This window comes from Saccoglossus kowalevskii, chromosome 12 (assembly GCF_978046115.1).
Source record: "Saccoglossus kowalevskii chromosome 12, keSacKowa6.1, whole genome shotgun sequence".
Taxonomy (NCBI): Eukaryota; Metazoa; Hemichordata; class Enteropneusta; family Harrimaniidae; genus Saccoglossus; species Saccoglossus kowalevskii.
Window position 1 is genome coordinate 25,422,573 of NC_140652.1, and position 27,013 is coordinate 25,449,585.

General features: G+C 32.9%; 1 protein-coding gene across 2 annotated transcripts; it reads right to left on the reverse strand.

Moving 5' to 3' along the window:
* Positions 1 to 198: 198 nt before the first annotated feature.
* LOC100372538 (potassium voltage-gated channel subfamily KQT member 1-like) lies at positions 199 to 26,436 on the reverse strand. 2 transcript variants are annotated; one of them, XM_078012706.2, is made up of 14 exons: positions 26,213 to 26,436; positions 25,873 to 25,999; positions 25,181 to 25,259; positions 24,429 to 24,525; positions 22,989 to 23,132; positions 22,584 to 22,694; positions 21,620 to 21,715; positions 19,361 to 19,634; positions 17,515 to 17,610; positions 10,774 to 10,921; positions 10,468 to 10,543; positions 6,921 to 7,056; positions 4,557 to 4,621; positions 199 to 2,976 (listed from the first exon to the last, which is right to left on the reverse strand). In XM_078012706.2, the coding sequence occupies exons 1-14, from the start codon at positions 26,213 to 26,215 to the stop codon at positions 2,827 to 2,829; spliced, it is 1,602 nt and encodes a 533-aa protein (XP_077868832.2). In that variant the 5' UTR covers positions 26,216 to 26,436; the 3' UTR covers positions 199 to 2,826. The 2 variants fall into 2 exon arrangements, with proteins under 2 accessions (XP_077868832.2, XP_085362658.1); XM_085506532.1 differs by lacking the exon at positions 17,515 to 17,610 and having other exon boundaries at positions 26,213 to 26,433.
* Between the last annotated feature and the right edge of the window lie 577 nt (positions 26,437 to 27,013).

Consider the following 27,013-nt stretch of genomic DNA (forward strand, 5'->3'; position numbering starts at 1 on the left):
TGAAAAGAGAATAAGATCTGACATGAAAATATTAGTATTCAAACAAAATACAATCTTCAAAGATGATTGGCTGAATATTAACCAATCATTGATCATCATAAATGTATCGAATTCTGATTGGTTGAGAGCTGGCCAATTGATACCATTCTTGTATCCATTGGTAACCACACCATTCTGACAATATATACACAAATATAATTGGTTAATTAGTGACCAATCCCCGCAGTTTATTGGTTATACATGATTTTTAAAAAGACTATACAAACACACAATGTAAAACATCAAACTCTAGGTTTTTATAAGAATATTAATTTAGTAACTGATGAAGTAATTATGTGATAATAGATTTTAATGCTGCAAATATACACCAATAAAAATGATAATGCCCTCGTATCACACAAATATCGCCATAACAAATGAAATTTAACACAGTGATAGATCATCAACTCATTTTTTATTTTCACATAATTTATTCATTATGTTCATATCATGCTTTTATCACATTTGTATTAACCGTTTAGCAATGACGCTACGCCATTTATCAAATTGAAATAATTCACATCCAGGTTTTGGATGAATTGTTCTCACTCCGCATATTTACCACGATTTGAAGGATCAAAACTTGCTTTGGGAAAACACAATATCATTCATGAATTTACGTTCAATGATTGTCTATGCAAATGATATCTTGAGAGACAAATAAAATTAACGCGGCTGAGCCAGTCTATTCACGTTCCAGTGTGGTACACGATAAAAATGTGATACAAGCATGATGAATGGGTGACAAAAATGCGATAAATGTGCGAATTTGTGGAACAGACAAGTTGAAAGTCACACTGGATATACATTATTTATTTCAAAGAACGTATCAAAGTGAAAAAGTTCTAGATGGAACTGGGCATTATTTCTTAGATATTGCCCTCTCACTTCTAAAATCTACTACTACATGTATATATAGTCCAGGGCATTATAGATAGAGTAATAACAATTCATTATTATAATAATTACCTGAGAGGTGAGATTCTGTTAAATTCAAGAAACAAATAATAAATGCATAGTTTGACGAACATCATAACAGATACAGATTTTTTTTTGGTATTTATTTTGTGTTGGTGTCCTCGACACAATTGCACAAATTTGACACAATTGACCTGCTGGTCAGCAATAAGCTATCACTTTATGATACTAATAAAAAAAATGATGCAACATAAAATACAAATTTGACATTCACTTTATCATTGTTCTGGCAACTTAACAATATGTTAAAGCCAAGTAAAAAAAAAATTCTGGTCTGTTTTACAAAATCACTGCCTAATACAACCATTCATTTCCCAGCCAAAATTTCCCAGCATAATCAAATCCAATGTGAGATTCTGAATCAAATCCAATGTGAGATTCTGAATCAAATCCAATGTGAGATTCTGAATCAAATCCAATGTGAGATTCTGAATAAAATCTAATGTGAGATTTCAAATCAGATCTAATGTGACAATTTGAGTCAAAATTTAATGTGACTTTTGAATCAAATCCAATGAGAGATTCTGAATGAAATGAATTGTTTGATTGTGAAAAAAATCAAGGGAGATAGTTTCCATGAAAAAAAAGGTATTGTGAATGCTGACTATAATTCACAATAGTGATAGAAAGACTTAGATGCAATACAGACACTGACACATACTGATATCAAAAATATCAAAATATGTATGGATTGTTAATTGGATAATGCAGAAAATGTACTATAGCTGGCATGCTGCGTAATTCACAGCAAAACAATTTCCCCAACATTTCCTGGAGTTAGCAACACAATGTGAGAGATCTAAATGTGTAATACCACATTAAGATTTGAAGCAAATATAATTCATGATCTGCTCCTTGTTTAGGTAGAAAGATTACCACTATGTAATAGTCGATATGATTGAGAAATGCATTCAGGCATACTTAAAGGGTAGTGGTCATTGTGTCTTGTTTAATATGGGATGACGTACACAACGCGCTATGCGACGACCACTGCCCTTTAATGACGTTGTATTTGGAGATGTTATAGACAAAAAAAATATTGTAATATATTCCCAAAATGCAGTTCCAAACTTCCTACAACATAATGCAGTAAATCCCACAATGCATTGTAATACAACCCACAATTCATTGCACAACATTCCCACAATGCACTGCAGAACATTCCCATAATGTAATTCAGTACATTCCCATAATGGATGGCAGTATGTTCCAACAACACACTGCAGTATATCCCACAATGCATTGGGATATATTCCATGAAAAAATGCAATAAATTTCAGTGCAATATGGTGATCTTCAGAATTCATTGCAGTATATTCCCACAATGCATAGCAGTATGTTCTCATGATGCATTGCAACACATTTTAATATAATTTGGTACTCTCCAAAATACATTAGAATGCAATAACGCACCACTACAAAGACTTGTTTTGATACAATCTCCAACTACAGCAAAAAAATTATTAAGAAAACACATAACATTGTCGTGAACACAAACACATATTATGTGACCATCAAAATTATATACAAAAAACCTGTAGCAAAATGTAAATATAAATAAATAAATAAATAAAATGTATTAACCCACAAGATCCTGAACAGCAGGAGCCATATTGGATTTGCATAGAATTAACATGGCAGTAGGAACAGCTTCCCATCATGCATCACTTCACCTTCTTTTACCCACTGTGGATGGTTTCTTGCAATGCAGTGTGGGAAGGGCACCAATGCTACAGGTAAGGAAACATGACGAACCCCACACATATACAATAAGAGCGGAATATACACGCCAATATTTTGTTGTCAAAGTCACACTGCCTGTTCTTTTGAATCTTTATTGACTGTTTGTTGTTGTTGTTGTTGTTGTTGTTGTTGTTGTTGTTGTTGTTGAGTGATCTTCAAAAGTACAGTGTTCAGCAGGGATACACAGTTATCTAGTTTATGGTCCATTCTATTCATCTGAAAAATACAAAAACGAAAAAGGTTAATTAAAAGTTTGTTTTTTCCTCAAATACAACTTTTTGGCGACAACATTTGTGGTTTTGTTATACATTTGTACTTTAATTTAGTATTATGCTAATCAGCTAATTATTATTACAAAACTATGGAATAATATTTAACTACAAAAACAGTTTGTATTTATCAAGTTAAATCAAATAAATACTCCATAAATCTGATTATCTGATTATTAAGAACTGTTATTTTGTGAAAAGGTAGAATATTGTTATTAAAATGAGTGATTACGCAGAAAGTAATTGCTAAGTTAGACAAGACAGTGCAACTTGCTGCCAGTTTGTGCATGAAATGGCAGTCTTCTGTGTACATTTACATAAAAGATGTACAGTCGAAAATATCACTTTTTTCCAAAAATGACAAAAATATTCACCAAAATTAGAGAATTGAAGATATCATCATGAAATGAACAAATCTAAGAGAGGTCTACCCAATGTAAAACAGTTTAAAAAGAACTTCCGTGTGCTGGGAGTATTTAAGACAGATTAAAAATTAATTCGAATTTAAGATTTGCCTTTCAAATGCGAAGCTAGGCAACTAATATTCGTCTACTACATTGTACATGTGATACACAACATGAAAACAATGTGATCGATATTATTGAAGTTATAACACATTATACTAACATCAAAATATGTGTTTAATTTATTTCAGAGCACCTCTACCACTCTACTCTATCAGAAATTGGCTAATAATAATTAAATAATCAATATGCATGTTTTCAACATTAAACTAATCATGTGTGTGGATTATCCCAGAGAGCCTCTATGAACCAAATTTCAATGAAGTGTGGTGTGGTGATTATGCACAAAAATTAGGCAATTAGTATGCTTGAATTTCAATCTCAAACTAATCTGATCTTTCGCATTGCTCCCACACAATTCATATACCAATTCTTATTGATATGCAATAATTGTTTTTTTGAGATATAGGTAGAAAATTGGGTAATTAATATGCAAATTAAGTATTATGCATAGAATTCAACACAAAACTTATTAGCTCAGTGTATTGCTCCAGAGCACATATGCACCAATTTTCATTACATGTATAAAGTACTTGAGATATTGGTGGAAAACTGACTACAAAATTAATATGCACAGATTTCAATGTAAAACTGTGCAATGCCACAGACCATCTATGTACCAAGTTTCATTGAAATATGATTAGAACTTGGGATGTCAATGTAAAAGCTACAATTGGCGAATTATGCAAATTAGGTAATTAATATGCACATATTTTAAACCAAAACTAATCAGTTCTGTGCATAGTCCTAGAGCATCTAAGTACCAAGTTTGATTGAAATGTAATGATTAGTACTTGATACATCAGCGGAAAAGCCCAAAACTGACTAATTAGGTAACTAATATGCACCAGATTTTACCAAAAACTAATCAGGTCTGCGTATCAAACAATTCATACATTAAAAATTAATATATATATTCAACATTCAAACAAAAAAATAATCTATTAACTAGGAAACCAAGCATAGGAGAGACAGTTTTACAAATGATCTTAGTAATACCCACCTTATTTTCCACTTTGTTTATTCTTTGAGACAGGGTTACTGTTCGTAATCTGTTGTTTTCTTCCCCTGCAAAAAAATGGATACACAACACATCATTGATAATGTCATGGTATAAACATGTGGAATCAGGGTTGAAAAAGTCTTTAACATTTGCATAAATCGATATACCGGTACCTCTGATCTATTTCATACACTTTAGCATAATTTCAATTATTACCTCTAATAGAAGTTGAACAATTGAGAAGAAAACATTCACCATTTCTCATATGTGTAGATGCTCTAATAGAAGCCGCATCCCTTCTGTTGCTTTGTGCCATTTTAATAGAAGCCGTAGCTTCTAATACAGATTTTACGTCGAGTTTTAGCAAAATTTCGTCATCATGACTGTGTTGATGCGATTAATTTCAGTGGAAGGGGGTCAAATCGTTACCCTGTGCTAGTACGTGGGCCATATACTGAATGGGAAGATTTTCAAATTTCTCATGTGCAAGAATGAGATCAGAAATATGCCAGATTCTCGTCAGATTCTCGTCAGATTTTGGCAGGAGAAAATTGTATGACTTGGTTAAGGTAACAAGCGTATGATTGAAACAAGGATATTGACGATAATGTCATTATTATAAAAAGACATGTCATATGGAGTATATGACATGTCTTTTTATAATAATGACATTAGGATTCAGTTGCAAAATGCATGTAATTTGAACAAAAAGTTTCAATGGTCTGTGAGGATTGTAAACAAAGAAATGACAATGACTATTAATATAATGTTTATTGTCTTTTAGGCCATAGGCCCATATGACTATACATAACAGATAAACAACATAGTTGAACTATGGTGACCTTGCCCTTTGTTATATAGTATAATTCCCTTTATCATAATTTGTTTCAATATAAATATGCATTGTCATAATTAATTTTGAATACAAACAAGTTTTGGGGTTGAAACAACAGTGGGGAATCAGTCTACCGAATGTCCTTAAAAGATGTAAATATCTTACAAAAACATTGGTCTCTTATTTGTTTAATTATTTTAAGGGACATAATTTCCAGCTTTATTCAAAGTAATTCAGATATTTTAGTATAAAAACAAAAAGTGCTGCATTTAGACGTGAATAGATTCATAAAACACGCAAGATAACATAAAATCTTAGCTGGCTTTTGTCCAAGTATTTTGTACAGGTGTCTGTCAAAATTTAATGATTCACTGAGACAAATATGAACTGCCTCATTGTGCGACTTATTAACACCCTCTATGAATAGCTATCATGTTGCAAGCTCTGCTTTGTATGCAAATCAACTTAAACCCAGTGGAAGGAGAAGTCAACTGTACTGTTGCTTCCTGAGAATCTACATCTTCAAACACTGCAATCTTTGTTTTTGAAGTGCGTTTTTAAACTAGTATTATAAAAACTCTATTCTGTTCTAATAGCTGAAACATATTCCTGTGAGTTTTTATTTGTCGAATGAACTGTTTGTCAAATACAGAATACATATATTTTAATACAATTTTCTTTTCAAAATGTGGATGCAACGTTTTGCTTTTTATGTATATTTTATGTATTGTTTTTGATTTGATAACTTTGAACTAAACAGATTTTCTATTAGCTTCAGATCTTGATCAAAGTTTGGCACCCAGTTCATAGGAGTGCTTATATTGATTTTTTGACATCTTGTTTTCTGTAAAGATTTTATTGGTAGGTTTGCAAATGTGTATCAGACTGTGCAAAAAATCTCTCCATGAGTTGGTTTTGAAACCCAGTATAGTATTCCCATGGGATTTGGGGGATACTTTACCAAAGATATTATTACAAGATAAATGATTCACTTTACTGAACACATACAACAATGCATAATTCCACTGAGATCAGTGACTTTACACTGATGAATAAGGTGACCAAGTTTGATGAAGTTTGGAATAGAATTAGTAAAGTTATTATGCACACAATAACTATTATTAACGACGACGACGATGGCGACGACGACAACAATTCCGGACAAAATTTTCCCTTAATATACCTTTCCCTTCCATCTTTGATGGTACGGGCAAGGTAAAAAGAATGCATAAGCACTGAAGAATGTTCAGAAACTGTAAAATATATATATATATATATATATATATATATACATATATATATACAGAACAAAACTCTTATACCGAAAGTAACGAAAACTCAGTTCTAAGCTAAATTTACCAAGATTACGTAGTACTTTTGTGGATTTTGAGCGCATTAGATTGTAATATTTTTCTGAATTGGGAAGATGCCAAAAATACGCAGGAATTAACTGTTTCCTCATAGAGTGAAATAATGGGCAAATAAGATCAAAATGGTACAATGACAACTAGAAGTGACATTAAACTTACTTTGCAAGTATGATCCCGGTTTACCAATCGTTTGATCTAATCTTCTCTGTAATTCCTTGATGCGAACCATCATATTCAAATGGCCTTGTGAGTACTGTTCAATCACGTCTCGCACATCATATGGTTTACGTGCTTGCTGTAAAAAACAAAACAAGTACACAATTAGGCCAAAAAAAAATCAAAGAAAGCTTAGAAAGAACTCCCGTGTGCTGAGAGTATTAGAGGCACAGTAAAAATTAATTCAAAATTACTTGTACTTGAGATACTGATGGAAAAGCTGAAAACTAATTATGCAAATCAGAAAATTAAAATGAACAGAGTATAAAACTAATAAGGTCTGCTAAATGTAACAGACCATCTATGTACCAAGTTTCATTGAAATGTGATCAGAACCAAACAATTATGAATTATTATGCTAATTAGGGAATTTATATGAACAGATTTTAACCCAAAACTGATCATATTTGTACATTGTCCTAGAGCATCTATGTACAAAGTTACATTTAAATGTGATGATTAGTACTTGAGATATCAGTGTGAAAGTTGAAATTGTATTAATTATGCAAATTAGGTGATTAACATGCATAAATATATACCAACAAATAATTGGCTCTCTGCATAGTTTAGATTCATTTAAAGGGGATGATTAATACTCGAGATATCAGTGAAAAAGCTGAAAATTAAATAATTATGTAAATAAGTTAATTAATATGCACAATTATTTACCCCAAAACTAATAAGATCTCTGCATAGTCCTAGAGGATCTATATACCAAGTTTTATTGAAATGTCATGATTAGTACCTGAGATATATGCGAAAATCCGAAAATTAACTAATTATTCAAATTAGGTTATTAATATGCACAATTATTTAATCCAAAACAATCGACCTCTGCATAGTGCTTGAGTATCTATGTACTATGTTTCATTGAAATGTAATGCTTACTACTTGAAATATCAAAAGCTGACAATTAATTTATTATGCAAATTAGGTAATTATTATGTACTAAAAACTACTAGGTCTGTGCAGTGTTCTATGACATCTAGGTACCAAGTTTCATTGAAATGTGATGATTAATAGTTGAGATATCAGTGGAAAAGCAGAAATTTAACTAATCATTATGCAAATTAGGTAATTAATATTGCAGATTTTTACCACAAACTAATCAAAACCTGGCATTAGTTCAGAGCATTTATGAACAAAGTTTCATCAAAATCCAATGATTGGTTCTTTAGATATCAGCGGAACAGTTATATAACAGCTAAAAATTAGCTAAGTATCATGCAAATTAGGTAATTAATATGCACGGATTTTTACTAAAAACTAATCAAATCTGCGCACCAAGTTCCATCAAAAACCGATGTATGGTTCTTGAGATATCAGTGGAACAGACGGACGGACACGAACGAACACATACACACATACATAGAGACAGGGTAACTGCAAAGACTCCCACAAGGGAGTCAAAAAACTTGTGTTGCCCTCAAGTCGGAAAATTGAAAAATTGGGTCGGTCGGTCAGATTTTTTTTTTTTTTTAAACTTGTGAAAACTAAGGGTATTGTTAATAGCCGAGGTATATGGGAATCAGTTTCTAATAAATGGGTCTATTAAAAAAACCACGACCCGATATTTCATATTTTTTGGTCTTTTCACCACAAGACTTTCTTGCCAAATTATTCTGCACTTTTTTTCCTATATTCTTCAATATTTCTGGAAATTAACCCAACAGACAAAATTTGAGTCAATTTTCAGTTTTTACTAAAAAAAATCTGGCTATTTTTATTCCAATTTTTTAGAAGAAATTGCAGACTATAAACCATACTATTTTTAATCCCCTTTTGGACGAAGTCCGAAAACGGGGACTATTAATTTGGATTCGTTCCGTTCGTCCGTCCGTATGTTCGAAGCTATATCTCGGACACCCATTGACGAATTTCATTCAAACTTTACATAATGTCTTACATATGCGCTTCAAGTTACTTTATGATTGGAGAAAAATGGCAGACTGGATTTAAAATTTGCTATTTCTGATACCTAAATGTGTCCGCAGCAGTTTCTCAGAGATGACTGGGCAGATTTGGATCAAAGTTGGTATAATGATCATACATATTGGGTTGTAGGTGCACATTTTTTTTTCGTGATTCGAACAAATATGGCCAACTAGCGGTCATCTTGTTTTTCATGGTACCCATGCTACTTTCTCTTGAACGCAATGAACATTTCTATTTAAATTTTGTACAAAGATAGTATACCAAGAGATACATCTGCACCAACATGATTTTTGTGATTCAAATCACTATAGCTGGTGTAAAAGAACAAAATCATAACTACCGTACTCGACCGCATTAGCGCCCAGGGGCCTCAACTCAGAAAATCACGATATTTTAGGGGTGGGCGCTTACCCGAGCACCCCCCTCGAAAAAGAGTGCAAATGAAAAATTTGATTCATCAAGTAACAGATTACGTCTTTGAGGGAAATCAAATTACGAAATTATTTGAGTCGTCATTGATTTTCACAATGAAGAAACAGAAATGATCACAAAAAATATGCACATTTTATTACAATATTAATTACGTACCACCAGAATTTACGAAATTAAAAACATTTAAGTCTGTTGGAACACAGTCAAAGTCAAAATTGTCATATTATCTCCACTGACGAAGGTGTTGGATCGTACGCAAACTCTCGATGAAAATCACTTTCCGCCATGATGCATTTGCAGATTTCACCTGCAGTGGCGTCCTTTGACCTAATGGGTCAAGTTGGTTATTAACCAATCACAATGCTGTGTTGTACTGACGCAATTCTTCGGAAATTCCCGAAGACTTTCCGGTAACGCAATGCGGAAGTGAATTATCGATGTCGAAGTACGATCTGTTGGAATTGATTTCAGCGAATAAACGACATAGTTTTTCCAAAAAACTAGTAACTAGCCATTTTTGAGAAGTAAACTGAATATGGCATGAAATATTTACCGCATTTTACTTGTATTAACACGTCATTGTCGAAGCGTAGTTTACGCACGGTTACCGTGTTCTACGCATTCACAACATGTTCACAATGGTCGATATCCACGCTGTATCATATAAAAACGATTACCAAGATTCGTTACGCAAGACCAAGTACCAAGTTTTAAATTAGTTTCATTTTGAAGGGGTGGGCGCTTTGCCGAATGTGACCCCGAATATAAAAATTGCGCAAAAGTGGGGGGTGGGCGCTTGCCCGGGCATGGGCGCTAACGCGGTCGAGTACGGTAATTACAAATCCATCTCCTATTAATGGTTTCAATCTAATATCAATGACTTCATCAGCATCAAAGTGATATGTCAGATCACAAAATTTTGGACGGGGACTGTGTCATTAAAAATGACTTGTGTGAATTTGCGATCAAAAGAGGGAACCGGTGGTGAAAAGTTTAAAAGAGTTCATTAGCATATTAAAGTTCTTTGAACTTTATGTACACAAACAATGTGTTGTATACATCGCATGGGACTCACATTCAACACACATTTAAACAAATATTAACTACAGCTTTTTCTTCATACCTGAAACTTTCTTATCGCTAAAAAATATTTCATTCTTCTTATAACTTTTATTGCAGTTTTATGAGCCTCGGTTAATCTGAAGAAAAAAATAACATTTGTTAAGCCATCCTTTTTGTGGTGCAAAATACATTTTTATGTATTTTTCCTCTAATATGGACCCAAAATCCATAATTTAACCTTGTTTGCAAATGTATGGAGAGCAGTTAGGCAATTTAATCAAAAAATGTCAAAAGTTGGCACTGATGTTGACATGATTAAATACATCAATTAATTATTATATACAAATTTAAAAGAAAACAAACTCACTGCGTAACTCGACCATTATCTATCCCCAATATTTCCTCTATTTCTCCGTCTTCTTGCACCAAAAAATGGGGTGCACTCACTGAATAATTCATATGCTCTTGGTTACCTGTTGTATCACCTCCTCCCGTCCGCCTCCTCAGTGGGTTACCTTAAAACATAATGGAAGGTACTGAAATGTTGGGTCACACATAACATGTGGGTGATACCATTATATACTTGAGGGATTGCAGCATGGATCTGGAGGTGCAATTTTTTCAAACTACTGGTATATTGCAGCGTATAAAAATGCATTGTTGGCAAAACTTAGTTGAAAGCTCTTTTAATTCAATTTTGCCACACGCAGTTATACATTAATAAACTGAAACCTGACATATTATTTAAATTTATTTATTGTCTTTCCTACAACAAATTCAGTCATGCATTGTTATCTGAATTCTGATTTGAATACACACAATTATTAAACCTAGAATGTCAACAATGTTCAAAACTAACTCTGGTGCAGTGGTTATATGTGTAAAACAACTGTCCTATTAATTTAAAAAGGTCAGGACCTGAATAAAAAAAATAGGATCCTATTTTGGGCTTGTTTTATTTATTTATTTATTCATATATTTTATTTCTACATGTATTTTATTATTTAATTGCAGGTATTTTTTTTTAAAAGTGTTCGTAATTGCAAATGAGATTCCATAAGTGAATGGCTTAAATCTTTGTGGGCTTTTGGGATTAATGATTAACAAATCTTTAAAAAAAACTACCAGCAAATGAACATTAAATTGAGATAAAAAAATATAATATAAATAAAAAATAAAAAACAAATTAAATAAATATTTAAAAAAATTAGAAAACTCTAGAGCCCAAACTAGAATCTTATTTAATTCAGATTTGTACTGTATATGGTTGGCTTGGGTTTGATTTCAACATTTTAGGTTCCCAGTAACTTTGGCTGACTTAGATACAGGGGTTTAGTCTGAAAATTAGCATTTTTGCCAAAACGGCAACTAGCATCATGGGATATTTCTAATTATTTGTCACTTTTTAGGTGTAATGTTTGAACAGAATTAGGAAGTTTTAAAATTTTGAGTCACTGAAACGAGTGCAAGAATCTTCCAATCGTGGGTAGAAATGCAGAGAAATTATTTAACAAATATATAACATAGTGCTTTAAACCACACAGGGAACTGTGTTTTAACCGATGAAATCTTTTATTACATTACCATTTATAATAATCATGCATATTTTCAATGTTTGATTATAAATATTTATAGCATTTGACAAGTCTACAAAATATGTTAAATAGATGAAAACACAGCACTCTTTTATTCTATTCTACTCTGTTCTAATCTAATCTAATCAATCTAATCTAATCTAATCTAATCGAAGACTACTTTATTTCACATTAGTGGTGTTCATGTTAGAGATCACTCGGAGCCGAGGCGGCACGTGCCGAAACTTGTGAGTGAAAAAAACTCAATCGCGTTCCCGATAGATGCTTGAAACTGAAATGTAGCACATGACTAAATCACGACCTCGGTGGTAAATTTAAGAGAACAAACACGGATTCATACTTATGAAATGACGATGAAGAGAAATGCAGATATATATGGTCGAATGCTGTAGTAATGAGTGAAATGAATGCAAATCGTCTTCCAGCGACTCATATTTATGTGCTGCTGCAACCGCTATTTTCTTGCAATGACATGAATCTTCTTTGCCGTTCATCTGCATGATGGCTCATAATAAATACCATAACAACAATTGGATATAATTTCAATGGAGAAGTTTAAGATTTGCGTACGTAACAAGAACGTAACATGTTGTTCTAATTTGGTTTGCGTTACGTTCTCGAGTGTCAGAAAACGATTAAGTACAAGCGCCCACAACGGGAACGTAACTGAAACCAGAACCATGTCAATCAGTCTCTCATTGGGCAACCATCTATCCAATAAAATTTGTTGTGTCATTTCACGTCCGTAAACTGAATTAGTAGTTAGTTCCCAGGCATTTGACAGAGCTCTCGTTATTTCCACCCACTCTGCTGAGATCCTAGGCCTGTTTGCCGAATCCTCTTTCAGCAGATCAATGTCATACGTTTTCAGTGGGTATAAATATCGGCTAAAATGCATCCAATATTTCTTATTTTATCATAAATATAGAAAATCACTAATATAAAACGTTTTATCAATATCAGTGAGAATTAATCAAAATTGACAGCGAGAAAAGCTCTCGGAAATCAACTACGAGTCAGTCACCTTGATCACATTCAAAACGACTGCCGTACGACCAGGCAACCGATGATGTCATTGGTTCGCGTGGAGGTCATGCACAAAACAGTGACGTATCTGGTCTCTTATACACATCTTAATGTCCCTAATAAAGCAATTGTTATTATCATCATGCGTATCGTTTTCAATGTTTGGGTCAAATAACAGATCCACGAATGAGGGCGTGATTTCGGCACAAGCTGAGTCGGTCCTAAATGGGTCCCGACTAACGTGAACGCAACTGCTGTAAACCCTCTGCAAACACAAAGGATTAAACATTTCGGCACGTGCCGAGATCCCGTAACGTGAACGTTGAAATTGAGTGTTAGTTAAGATTTAGTATATAATCAACTACTAGAAACAAGTATTAGAATTGGAGATTACTCCAACAAAAACAATACAAACAATGGATTCTCATTTCTGTCTTTAAATTCAGGAGGTGAGGTGTATTTTTTTTTAAATAAAATTCTGATGCAGGTGATCGTCAGAAACAAATAGTTTGCATATTTTTGCAACAGCCGAATATATCATCCATAAACAATTGTATATGCACAAGTAAAATTTTGGACAAACATTTTTTTTTCAGCTTATTGTAATGATATTGTAATTCTATTATTCCAACTAAGTAGATGAAGTCTTACCAATTGAGTTTAATATAAATATAAAACAAGCAGCCTGTCGGCTGAGATAGCTCCGCTGTTAGCAATGCACATGGCAATTAAAGAACAGAAGATATCATTAGAAAATGAACAAATCTGAGAGAGGTCCACATGTAGTACCTATATATGTAATATCAAAGCAAATGGACTTGCAGTTTTTAACAAGAAGTTGAAAATATCACTTTTTACCAAAAATGACAAAAATATTCACCAAAATTAGAGAATTAAAGATATCAACATGAAATGAACAAACCTAAGAGAGGTATACCCAAGGTACATATACACCAAGTATCAAAGCATTCAGGCTTGTAGTTTTCAAGAAGAAGTCGAAAAAGTAAAACATTGACACAGACGACGACGGACAATCACTCATATGATAAGCTCAGCTCGACAAAGTCGACAGCGGAGCTAAAAAAGCAAACTATGGTTTCACTATGTTACATCAGAACACATGTCAATGGCTATAAAATGATGGAATCAAATGTGTGTGGATGACATGTTAAATGTGTGTGGATGACATGTTAAATGTGTGTGGATGACATGTTAAATGTGTGTGGATGACATGTTAAATGTGTGTGGATGACATGTTAAATGTGTGTGGATGACATGTTAAATGTGTGTGGATGACATGTTAAATGTGTGTGGATGACATGTTAAATGTGTGTGGATGACATGTTAAATGTGTGTGGATGACATGTTAAATGTGTGTGGATGACATGTTAAATGTGTGTGGATGACATGTTAAATGTGTGTGGATGACATGTTAAATGTGTGTGGATGACATGTTAAATGTGTGTGGATGACATGTTAAATGTGTGTGGATGACATGTTAAATGTGTGTGGATGACATGTTAAATGTGTGTGGATGACATGTTAAATGTGTGTGGATGACATGTTAAATGTGTGTGGATGACATGTTAAATGTGTGTGGATGACATGTTAAATGTGTGTGGATGACATGTTAAATGTGTGTGGATGACATGTTAAATGTGTGTGGATGACATGTTAAATGTGTGTGGATGACATGTTAAATGTGTGTGGATGACATGTTAAATGTGTGTGGATGACATGTTAAATGTGTGTGGATGACATGTTAAATGTGTGTGGATGACATGTTAAATGTGTGTGGATGACATGTTAAATGTGTGTGGATGACATGTTAAATGTGTGTGGATGACATGTTAAATGTGTGTGGATGACATGTTAAATGTGTGTGGATGACATGTTAAATGTGTGTGGATGACATGTTAAATGTGTGTGGATGACATGTTAAATGTGTGTGGATGACATGTTAAATGTGTGTGGATGACATGTTAAATGTGTGTGGATGACATGTTAAATGTGTGTGGATGACATGTTAAATGTGTGTGGATGACATGTTAAATGTGTGTGGATGACATGTTAAATGTGTGTGGATGACATGTTAAATGTGTGTGGATGACATGTTAAATGTGTGTGGATGACATGTTAAATGTGTGTGGATGACATGTTAAATGTGTGTGGATGACATGTTAAATGTGTGTGGATGACATGTTAAATGTGTGTGGATGACATGTTAAATGTGTGTGGATGACATGTTAAATGCAAAAAGGTGGAATTTAATCCTTTAGAGGGGCAAAATTTTTCCCGCCAAAAATTTTGAGCAACATTTTGATTACTTTTAGGTAGTTTTGATAATTATGGACAAACTGTACATAATTTACCATAATTTGTTTTGTTTAAATATAATCACATGAAAAAGACCATATCTCACCAAAACACAATTGCATGGGGAAACTGACCATACACAAGAGTAATTTCATGTGAAATGCGATGTGAAAATGGTCGAGTAGTTGCCATTTTTGTAAAATCGGTCATCTGTTGGGAACTGTAGAAAACTGTGATGTAGGATGAACACTATTACGAGAAATAACACATAAAATCGTCAGTGAGAGGCTGTCAGAGGGACACTTAGCCCCTCAGGATAGCAAAATATTTGAGATTTCGCCAAGGGGTTCCGATAACTTTGTACTGTAATCCTCTCGTGTCCAATCACACTACCATCTTTTTCCAACTTGCAAGTATATGCTATATGCTTTCAGTTTTTCATTTCAGCGATGATAGTTACAAATTGACACAAATTTCGGCTGATGTAGCTCCACTATACAGTTGATAATATCTTTTTGTAATAACTTAAACTATTCACTTAAAAAAAAGAATTGAAAATATTGTCACAAAATGAACAGATTGACAGAGATCTACCCAAGGTGTCTATGTATAGAATATCAAAGCATTTGGGCTGGCCATTTTAAAGAAATAAAAAAAAAAAGCATTTTTCACCCAAACTATTCCCTTAAATTGAATGTATCATAACAAAATGAACAAATCTGACTAAGGCCCACTCGAGGTGTTCAAATATAAAATATCAAAGCAATCAGGCTTGCTAGATTGGCAAACCAATCCGATGAAAATATACATCGTCCCACTATTTTTATTATGAACAATGGGTTACACAGTTACACACACACGGAAAGACAGACGAACAGACAGAACTCAAAACACAAGTTCCCTACATCCAACTAATTATTGCAACAAGTGCTAGAAAATTTCTTCATAAAATATAACAACTTGAAGCATTTATCAATACCATACCAGAGCTGGGGGGGGGTGGTAATATTGCTTGGACCATGTAATTTCTTGATTGAAGGGCTATAGCATTTGTGCTTAAAGACAATGTCATTTTTTGCTTTAAAGGAACTTGTCATTTCTTGATTTAAAGGCATGTCATTACTGGGAAGTTTATGTCATTATGTCATTTTTTTTCATGTGCCATGCCATTTCTAGGCTAATGTCATTTCATTTTTAAAGATCATGTCTTTTCTTGTTCAATAAAGGTCTCGCCATTTCTCCATGTTATTTCTTGCTTATCGGTACATGTCATTTCTTAGGCCGAAGTCAGTTTTTGGTTGGATGCTAATGTCATTTCTAGCTGTCATTTTTCACAGTCCATGTCATTTCTAAAAGACCCATATCATTTTTTGAAGACCACGTCATTTCTTGCTGAACAAATTAAGAATTAAAATTCATAGGAAAAAAACAAAAGCAAAACTCAGAGTCCACACAAAACTTAGGATTAACTTGAGGCAAGTCGTGTCTCCCTGATCAGTATTTCAATCGTACAATATGCCATCAACTATATGTTTATAGAGAAATAGCTTGCTTCACGACTCAAGGTAACAAGACGTTTATTGAAACAAAACACTACATTTTGCAAAAACTATGATATAGAGAACTTTTGTGAATCACTGACTTTTTAACTCAAGTGAAGTTTTATATACAATTTACAATATTTCTTGTACTTTACTGACCTGCAAATTTGTCTCTCAATATTTCAGCAGTTTACGGTAAATTTGCAATTTTATTTGTTACTTCTTCCTAATAAGTTTTTTTATTTCAAAATATAGCTCACAGAACAGATGTTTGTTTGTGTGGTGTAACTGTATAATCACTACCCATTTTGACCCTTTAGCTTGGTGTAAAAAAACAACAAGAACAAATAACAAACAAACAAACAAAGGACCACTCAGCCCAATATATAAATGGGCAAATCACTAAGCGCTATGACAGCAACATTAGGCCATTCTCATAGATGGCGCTAACATGCAAATGAGTTAAAAAATGGAATGAATGATACGTGCAGGAAAAGAAATCCCATGCAAAAAATCTTGGGGGAAAAAAGCTATTACAGATAGAGTGAAAAGAACAGTCAAAAACTTGAACAAACAGGCTATAAAACAAAAATCATGCATTTTCATTCAAAAGAGTAAAGAAGCTTATACCTTGTGTGTTGACTGTCCCAACTGTTACATGATTTTGAGGCGTTGAGGGGGATGAACACTTAGACCACAGCTTAGTACAGGGAACACAGCAGGAGCCTTTAAACATAGGCCACAGGTGTACGAGGGTGAAATAGGACAACAGGTGAAAAAAGACAAAAAAGACAAGATGCAAATTGAAACAACATTTAGTGCTACCTTGAAGACATGATGACAATAATTACATAAAGTGCCATATAAGAAAATGCATTAACATTGGTACCAAATAAAGAAAATCACTATTAGCATATTTGCCATATATGGAAATGCTGATGCACTAATATGGAAAATTGCTGACAAACTATTAGCATATTTGCCATATATGGAAATGCTGATGCACTAATATGGAAAATTGCTGACAAACTATTAGCATATTTGCCATATATGGAAATACTGATGCACTAATATGGAAAATTGATGACAAACTATTAGCATATTTGCTATATATAGAAAAGCTGATGAACTAATATGGAAAAGTGCTGAAACTGATCATTACCAACAAATTCTATGAGGAATTGTGGGTATTCTCATTACCATAAATGCCTTATAAGGACTTAATAGGTCAAAGGTCAGGGAGCCATTGTGCAGAAGAAAACAATAATGAACAAATGTGTGAAGTACCGTATGCCCAAAATGTAAGTTGTTTTCAAAACGCAGTAAACTAAAGTGATTCCTGATTGGATGGCATGTTGGGTATTGGGGTTTGCCAGCCAATCAGGGCTATCTTGTAAAAGTCTTTCAAATTACTGAATTAATTTCAAATATTCAAGAATTTATCTTTTTTTTTCTTTATGCCCAAACATTGCTATAAGTTGAAATCTCTTTTAACGAAAGAAAGTTCAAAGCTCGGTTTGAAATGCAAGGAATGTTCTCATTCACAGCATGCATTTTTATTATACTTTTTGCTGTGCAAATTTAGAGCGAAACAACTTCAAAGCAACAGGTAACTTAAGTAAGGATTATGACAAATCAAAAACCAGCTTTCAGAACAAATGCATGACCTCCTTGGTTAGAAATGGAGTGTATTTACAGTGGATGCATAAAAGCCAAAAATTCACTTTTTTTACAGTGCCTTTAATATGTAAGGTATTGTTACCATTTGGGAGGGGGTGTCACATTAAATGCTTAAAAAAAAGTGTTCAAACTAATTAAAGTTGTATTCCCACTTTGTACGACCAGTAATAAAAATCTAGCGCTGATCTCTGTATTAAATCATCATGAGAGCTTTGAAATTTTGTCCAGTTCATCTTTTACACTAGCATCCTGCGATAATCTCCTAAAATGAGTGAAGTGGCCTTGAATGATTACGACAATGACAATTCTGTTTCATTTGGTGACCACAACATTCAGCGCAGGCTTGCTACAATGCTCCAATATTTCTGGATTTGTTGCCATGTCAACTGATTTTATTATATTTCATAGCGATCACAATAATACAGAGTAGGAATGCAACTTAAAAAATGTAAATGATAATACTGTAAAATGATTAATTTTCACTGGGTTTAAATTTCGCTGATTTACCATTTCAGGCATATTCAGTGGGTTTTAAATTCACGGTTTTATCATTTAGATACCCGGTAATGTGTTCTATGCTAAATTTTATTATATTCACAGGGTTTAAATTTAGCGCATTTCCCAGTCAGCGAACTAAGCAAAATTAAAACCCAGTGAATAATTAAGCATTTCACAGTATGTAAAAAAGAGAATTGACGTATATGTAATGAATCAAATTTTTCAATTAATAGGACATGTTGTCCACTCCTAATTGACCAGATCAAATGTAAATTCAATGCAATTATTTCACCATTACCTGTCTGTGGTTCGTCTCGATACAGAATGACGTCCTGGGAGTTCAACTGTTTGTCGCTACTCGTTGCCGGACACGAATATCTCTCCCCTAATTCTATGTGATTTCCTACTGAATCTTTCTTGCTTTTTTTTCGTCTAATAAGACTAAGTTTTCTCGTAGTACCTCCTCCGTGCTGCTCAGTGTGCAGTAAGTGATTTTTGGAGTGAACTAAGTGAACTTTCCAAATGGCTTCAGATTTGAAATGTCCCTCTGCTGCAAATACCCTCCAAGCACACTGTTAATGAGATTATTTTTTCGTTATCATAACTTTCAAAATGAACAAAACTATTATTCAGAGAGTCATTCAGACAATTATAAACACAAATATAGATTTCAATTACACAATTATTAGCATATTTACCAAATATAGGTTTCAATTGCACAATCATTAGCATATCTACCAAATATAGGTTTCAATTACACAATCATTAGCATATTTACCATATATAGATTTCAATTACACAATCATTAGAATATCTACCATATATAGGTTTCAACTACACAATCATTAGCATATTTACCAAATATAGGTTTCAACTACACAATCATTAGCATATTTACCAAATATAGGTTTCAACTACACAATCATTAGCATATTTACCATATATAGGTTTCAATTGTACAATCATTAGCATATTTACCATATATAGGTTTCAATTGTACAATCATTAGCATATTTACCAAATATAGGTTTCAACTACACAATCATTAGCATATTTACCATATATAGGTTTCAACTACACAATCATTAGCATATTTACCATATATAGGTTTCAATTGTACAATCATTAGCATATTTACCAAATATAGGTTTCAATTGCACAATCATTAGCATATCTACCATATATAGGTTTCAATTACACAATCATTAGCATATCTACCATATATAGGTTTCAATTGCACAATCATTAGCATATCTACCATATATAGGTTTCAATTGCACAATCATTAGCATATCTACCATATATAGGTTTCGATTGCAGTCATTAGCATACTTACCATATATAGGTTTCAATTGCACAACCATTAGCATATTTATAATATATAGATTTCAATTGCACACTCATTAGCATATCTACCATATATAGGTTTCAATTACACAATCATTAGCATATCTACCATATATAGGTTTCAATTGTACAATCATTAGCATATCTACCATATATAGATTTCAATTGCACAGTCATTAGCATATCTACCATATATAGGTTTCAATTGCACAGTCATTAGCATATCTACCATATATAGATTTCAATTGCACAATCATTAGCATATCTACCATATATAAATTTCAATTGCACAACCATTAGTATATCTACCATATATAGGTTTCAATTACACAATCATTAGCATATCTACCATATATAGGTTTCAATTGCACAGTCATTAGCATATCTACCATATATAGGTTTCAATTGCACAGTCATTAGCATATCTACCATATATAGGTTTCAATTGCACAACCATTAGCATATCTACCATATATAGATTTCAATTGCACAACCATTAGCATATCTACCATATAAAGGTTTCAATTGCACAGTCATTAGCATATCTACCATATATAGGTTTCAATTGCACACTCATTAGCATATCTACCATATATAGGTTTCAATTACACAATCATTAGCATATTTACCATATATAGGTTTCAATTGCACAGTCATTAGCATATCTACCATATATAGGTTTCAATTGCACAATCATTAGCATATCTACCATATATAGATTTCAATTGCACAGTCATTAGCATATTTACCAAATATAGATTTCAATTGCACAATCATTAGCATATCTACCATATATAGGTTTCAATTGCACAATCATTAGCATATCTACCATATATAGATTTCAATTGCACAGTCATTAGCATATCTACCATATATAGGTTTCAATTGCACAATCATTAGCATATCTACCATATATAGATTTCAATTGCACAACCATTAGCATATCTACCATATATAGGTTTCAATTGCACAATCATTAGCATATCTACCATATATAGGTTTCAATTGCACAATCATTAGCATATCTACCATATATAGGTTTCAATTGCATAATCATTAGCATATCTACATTATACGGATCTATTTGTATAATCATAAATACTAAAACAATAACATGATTTATTGTTGGTGAAAACAAACATCACTCATTACTACAGAATTTAATATGAATATGTCTGATAGATGGAGGGTGCCCTCTGTGGTCACCTACCTGTATTAAAGCAGCGGCTGCAGGAATCTGTCTATTAAAATGTTTTTGTCTTTGTTTTTGTTGTACTTTTAAAGCAAAACCTGATCCCAGAATACCCTGTAAAGTGAAACAAGTCAAAATTGGATTTTTATAGTCATCAAGTAACTATGAAAACACGGCTCTGTCAAACGAAGCAAAAAAAGGTATTGTTATGCATAGAGAATCAAATCCAGGCTAGATACTAACCTGCTTAGAAAAAACATGCCAAAAGACTGATGTCTAATAAAAAAATTAATTTCCTGAAAAGTTTTATCTGAAATTAATTTTATTTTTCAGTGAGTTTTTTGTTCATAATAAACTTTTTTTTTCAAAATCAAAGCTTTGAAGTTATAAAGCTGTTTATATTGTAAAATTCTAAACCAATTATGGAATCTGCTTATTATGATGAAAAATATTGTGTTACACCATTCCTGAAAATGATGTAATATTTTTGTTGATGATCAATCAATTATGAATTTAAGTTTATAGGAAATGGATTGATGACATTATTTATGAAATTAAGTTTTTATCTTAATTGAAGTTTTGATGGTGTCCCTTAACAGTAAGCTATTATTAAGCCCAATGTACAAACTTATACAGGTATCATCAATGTAAATAACTGGCCTATTCAAACACACATAAATTGCTGAGAAAAAATGGAGAAATTCTTAGATACAAAATTAAAATCAAGATGCACTATTGCCTCACTAGTACAGTGGACAAAGTTGTGTACCGTGTGTTTTTAAACACCAGTGAATTGGCAATTATATTGCGCCATAAAATTTATGATTATAAATGAATAATAAAATAATATTTTAGGCCAATATAAATTATACAATAATTAACTTTTTCAAAGAATACACAGATTTCTTCAGCCACAAGCAACAAGGCAAGATCTAAAGTAACATCACTATCACTTTAAAATTATAAATTGCTTTCTACTCACAGCTGGGAGGGCAAAAAATGAGATAGCGAAGACAGAAAAACATGAAGCTATCATTTTTCCTATCCAAGTCTGTGGTACAGTGTCACCATAACCAATTGTTGTGACAGTTATCTGAAAAAGTGAAAGGTCAAGAAGTATATGCTGCCCTCTATAGACATACAACAGTTATTTTTTGTTTTCACGAATGTGAAGAACAATATACTGCCCTCTATAAACACACATCAGTTATCTTTTGTTTTCACATAGTAGCTGAAGTTGTTGAAAAGGAGGAATTTGGTCAATAACTAAATTTGATATTCAACTAAAAGAACATAATTTAAGTATAGTAACAACAGTGAATAAATAGATACAACTAAAATAGAATGTGAAATAAAATAAACATAAATAAATTTAACCTAAACTTACCACACCCCACCATAACGCATCCGCATAACTTTTAAAATCTCCTTTTTCTCCATTTTCATCTAAATGATCTTTTTCAGCCAAATAAACAAAATATGAAGAAAATATAAGCCCTAGGAATCCTATATACAAAGTAGTAATCAGCTCCTGTAAACAGAAAATGAATAAATTAACTTATTGCCCAATATGAAGGTCATTATGTGACAGGACTTATTGCCCCATATGAAGGTCATTATGTGACGTGACTTATTGCCCCATATGAAAGTCATTATGTGACGTGACTTATTGTCCCATATGAAGGTCATTATGTGAAGTGACTTATTGCCCCATATGAAGGTCATTATGTGACAGGACTTATTGCTCAATATGAAGGTCATTATGTGACGTGACTTATTGCCCCATATGAAGGTCATTATGTGACGTGACTTATTGCCCCATATGAAGGTCATTATGTGACGTGACTTATTGCCCCATATGATGAGTATAAATAACATTAAGACACCTAATGACATAGGGCACAAATATGAATGACATTAACAAACATACTGATAAGGGAAACAAATACAAATGTCATTAGAACTTATCGTCCTATATAATAAGTATGAATGACATTAACAAACTTTATAACAAAAACAAATACAAATAGCATTATGAATTTATTGCCCTATATAATTAGTATGAACAACATATAAGTATAGTATAAAGTATAAACTTTATGATAAGGACCACAAATACAAAAGGCATTATGTGACTTATTGCCTGCCCTATATAATAAGTGGGAATGACATTAATTAAAGTAATGACATATGCTACAAATAAGAAGGGCTTTAATAAACCTATTACACAATACCACATACAGTATAAAATGACATTAAACTTAATGATGTATGCCACAAATAAGAAGGGCATTATCTAACTTATTGCCCTATGTAACAAATATGAATGACATTAACAAACTAAACATACATGTCTAATATAAAGAGTAATATCTAACTTAGTATGAATGATATTAGCTAATATAATTACATAGCTACAAATATGAAGGGCATTAATGAACTTATAGCACAATATCATACACTATATAATGAGCATTAACTATAAACTTATTGCCCAATATAACAAGAATTTTATTTGCATATTAAAGCGAGAGGATCGTCACCTGCTCACACTTGTGAATTGAGACCAAGCGATGATAACAACACACAGTAAAAATGCAAAGGCTCATAGGTAGACGATTGTTTGTAAACAATGACACGCTTTGGCCATCTGACACATGCGGAGGTGACGACCCTCCCGCTTTAATATATTTGCAACATTGGCTTCATGATGTTTGCTGACCAACTGCGTAGCTTTTACGAATGAAACAGTACAGCTACTTGTGCAATTGCCAATACTTATTGCACAATACATTACAAGGAAAAAAGAATAAGATTGCGTATTTACCTGTCTGTGAATAAATACTACGGATCCGAGTAAACGCCAAGTACCACCTTGCCGATCTACGTGTAGCATTCTTAAAATCTGTAAAAATCTGACACCCCTGAAAAAAAAAATGAAATTAACATGATTATAATAAATATATCTTCCAACAACCACTACACTACCAGGGATTGATTTTTTTTTTTTTTTAAATGTTTTTGTGCCAGGCGACAGTTATAGACATTGAGCGTCACTGTTGTCTCTCCTGACTTTTTGCTCTTTTGTAAGTGCAAATTGCAAGAGCTAGTGCTGACACATATTATTGTTATATTCATGTTTGGGACTACAGGGCTGTGTGACCATCTCTCTATCAAATGGCAATTTTAATGTGCCATCCTGGCGTCAATCAGACTCAGTCAAACACAAGCACCTGCGGACCTTAACCAAGGTTCCCCCAAAGTCACATTCGTTAGTGAATGAATCTCGGCCAGTAGAATTGGCCTTCCCATTGAGTCTGTGGCCCACTCACCCGGGGTAGGGATTGACCCTTTGATGTTCAGGTAGGATTTGAACTTGGGTCTACCGATCATGAGTCTGATGCAACAACCACTATGCTACCAGTGAACGGTTGATTTTATTTCAGATATAATGAATTTAAAAGTTAGCAAGATTTCTATACAGTCCAGGATTGGTTTTACATGCAGAGGAACTATAAAATAAATAAAACACTAATGAAAAACCTGATGAAATGAAAAGAAGATGATATCGCACATTACCTTATTGCCGATGCAGCAAAAACTTTTCCCTTTGAGCCGACACATAAGACTACGGTTGACGACACAACAACAATTAAATCTACAGGATAAACAATGAATATTTTGCGTTAATAACATAAATCGAATCGACCGTTTAAACACACTACTGTAAATTACTTTATTTTAGCTAGAAGTAATTTTCGCTTAAAAGACATTTTTGGTGCTTTTGTATGGAATTCATTTTCACTGATTATTGACAAGTTGAATGTAAAATATAGGAAAAAGGTATGTTCGCTGGATTTTATTTTCACTGAATTATTCCTTCTGCGAAAATAGCGAAAATTAATTCCAAGCGAAAATAAAGTATTCTACAGTAATTGTCTATTATCTACTGTCCACTTATTTCTAATTATTCCCATATATGGCTGTGTATATTTTCTGGTTGTTAACGTCAAAGCACTAAGATAGCCAAATTTTACGAAAACAAATTTATGCACATGAATCACAGAGCCCAAAAAATGCTATCAAGTGTGTTTTAGAGCAAATAAATGTATCCCTTTCTGCACATTGTGTTTGACGGAAGAATCTTTGCTTTGAAATCTGTCCAGATATACACATAGTGATATAGCATAAAGCGATCAAATGAATGCAAACAACATTATTATGCCATGTCCTTTAACTTTATTGTTGTTCATAATATAACCTGTACTCACCTATTACTGAAATTGGTTTTCTAGCAAAACGAACTCGACCTTTAATACCTACATATTTACCACGGCAACCAGCAGACCAAAGTCGCACAACATATTCAAAACCAAAAAAAAAAACAAGAAAAGTTTCCTGAAAAGAAAAAAAAAACAAATACATAAATATGCAAGATTCTGCCACTAGGTGGCGCAATTTCAAAAGCAGGATTTAGCACAATTCTTGACACTGGCTGACCCAGCAAAAAACTGTCACCCTTTTTTTCAAATCAAATGCATTCAGTATTTAGTATTTACGTGAAATTACAGCAGCAATGTAAACTGGCATAAATATGAACAGATCACTCACCATGTAAAATAAACTGCCATTGGCAAAACTCGTATAGGAATCAATTGTTGATAAGACACTAAAGATGAGGCAAATTAGCACCAGTAGAAAACTAAAAGAAAGACAAAAAAACTAGAAATTAAAAATTAGAATTTAATCATACACCATTAAATTTTTAATAAAATAAATACTGCACACAAGTATCACTGTTTATAAACCTTTCCCCAATGATGAATTACTTTTAGATTTAAATTATGCACAAACATTGAATTTACCAAAAATTAATATTATATCCATTTGTATTCTTCATGGGCAAACACACAAATGCAAAAACAATATTAATTCATGATATTTTGCAATTAATACACACAAATATATAACAAATTGCAAGATTTCTATTCTCGAGACCAAGCATCCAGGCATTTTACTTGTCTGGCAACTACTGGTGAAAACAACGATCAAAATCTCTGTTTTCGGCTAATTGTTAAGACTCTACCATACATGTGCAATGTTTGGCATTGTTTCAAAGTTGAGTTTGTGCTATTTTATTCAACTGTAGCTGTTTAAACCAACTCTTCGACCAGTCTACAACAGCAGCTTGCATAGAGCTCATCGAAAATACGTGATAGAGTGACGTGGACATGATTCTGTGGTGCAACGCCGCTTTCAAGAAAGCATTAAACACTACTTTGATGGCCATTTTGGATTGGAAAATGGGCAAAATGAATAAAATGTATATGTTTCTAATTTAAAAGCTAGTTAAGATACCTCAAGTTTATTCAGAATTTGAAACGGTCAATCATAAAGAATAATCTTAGCTGT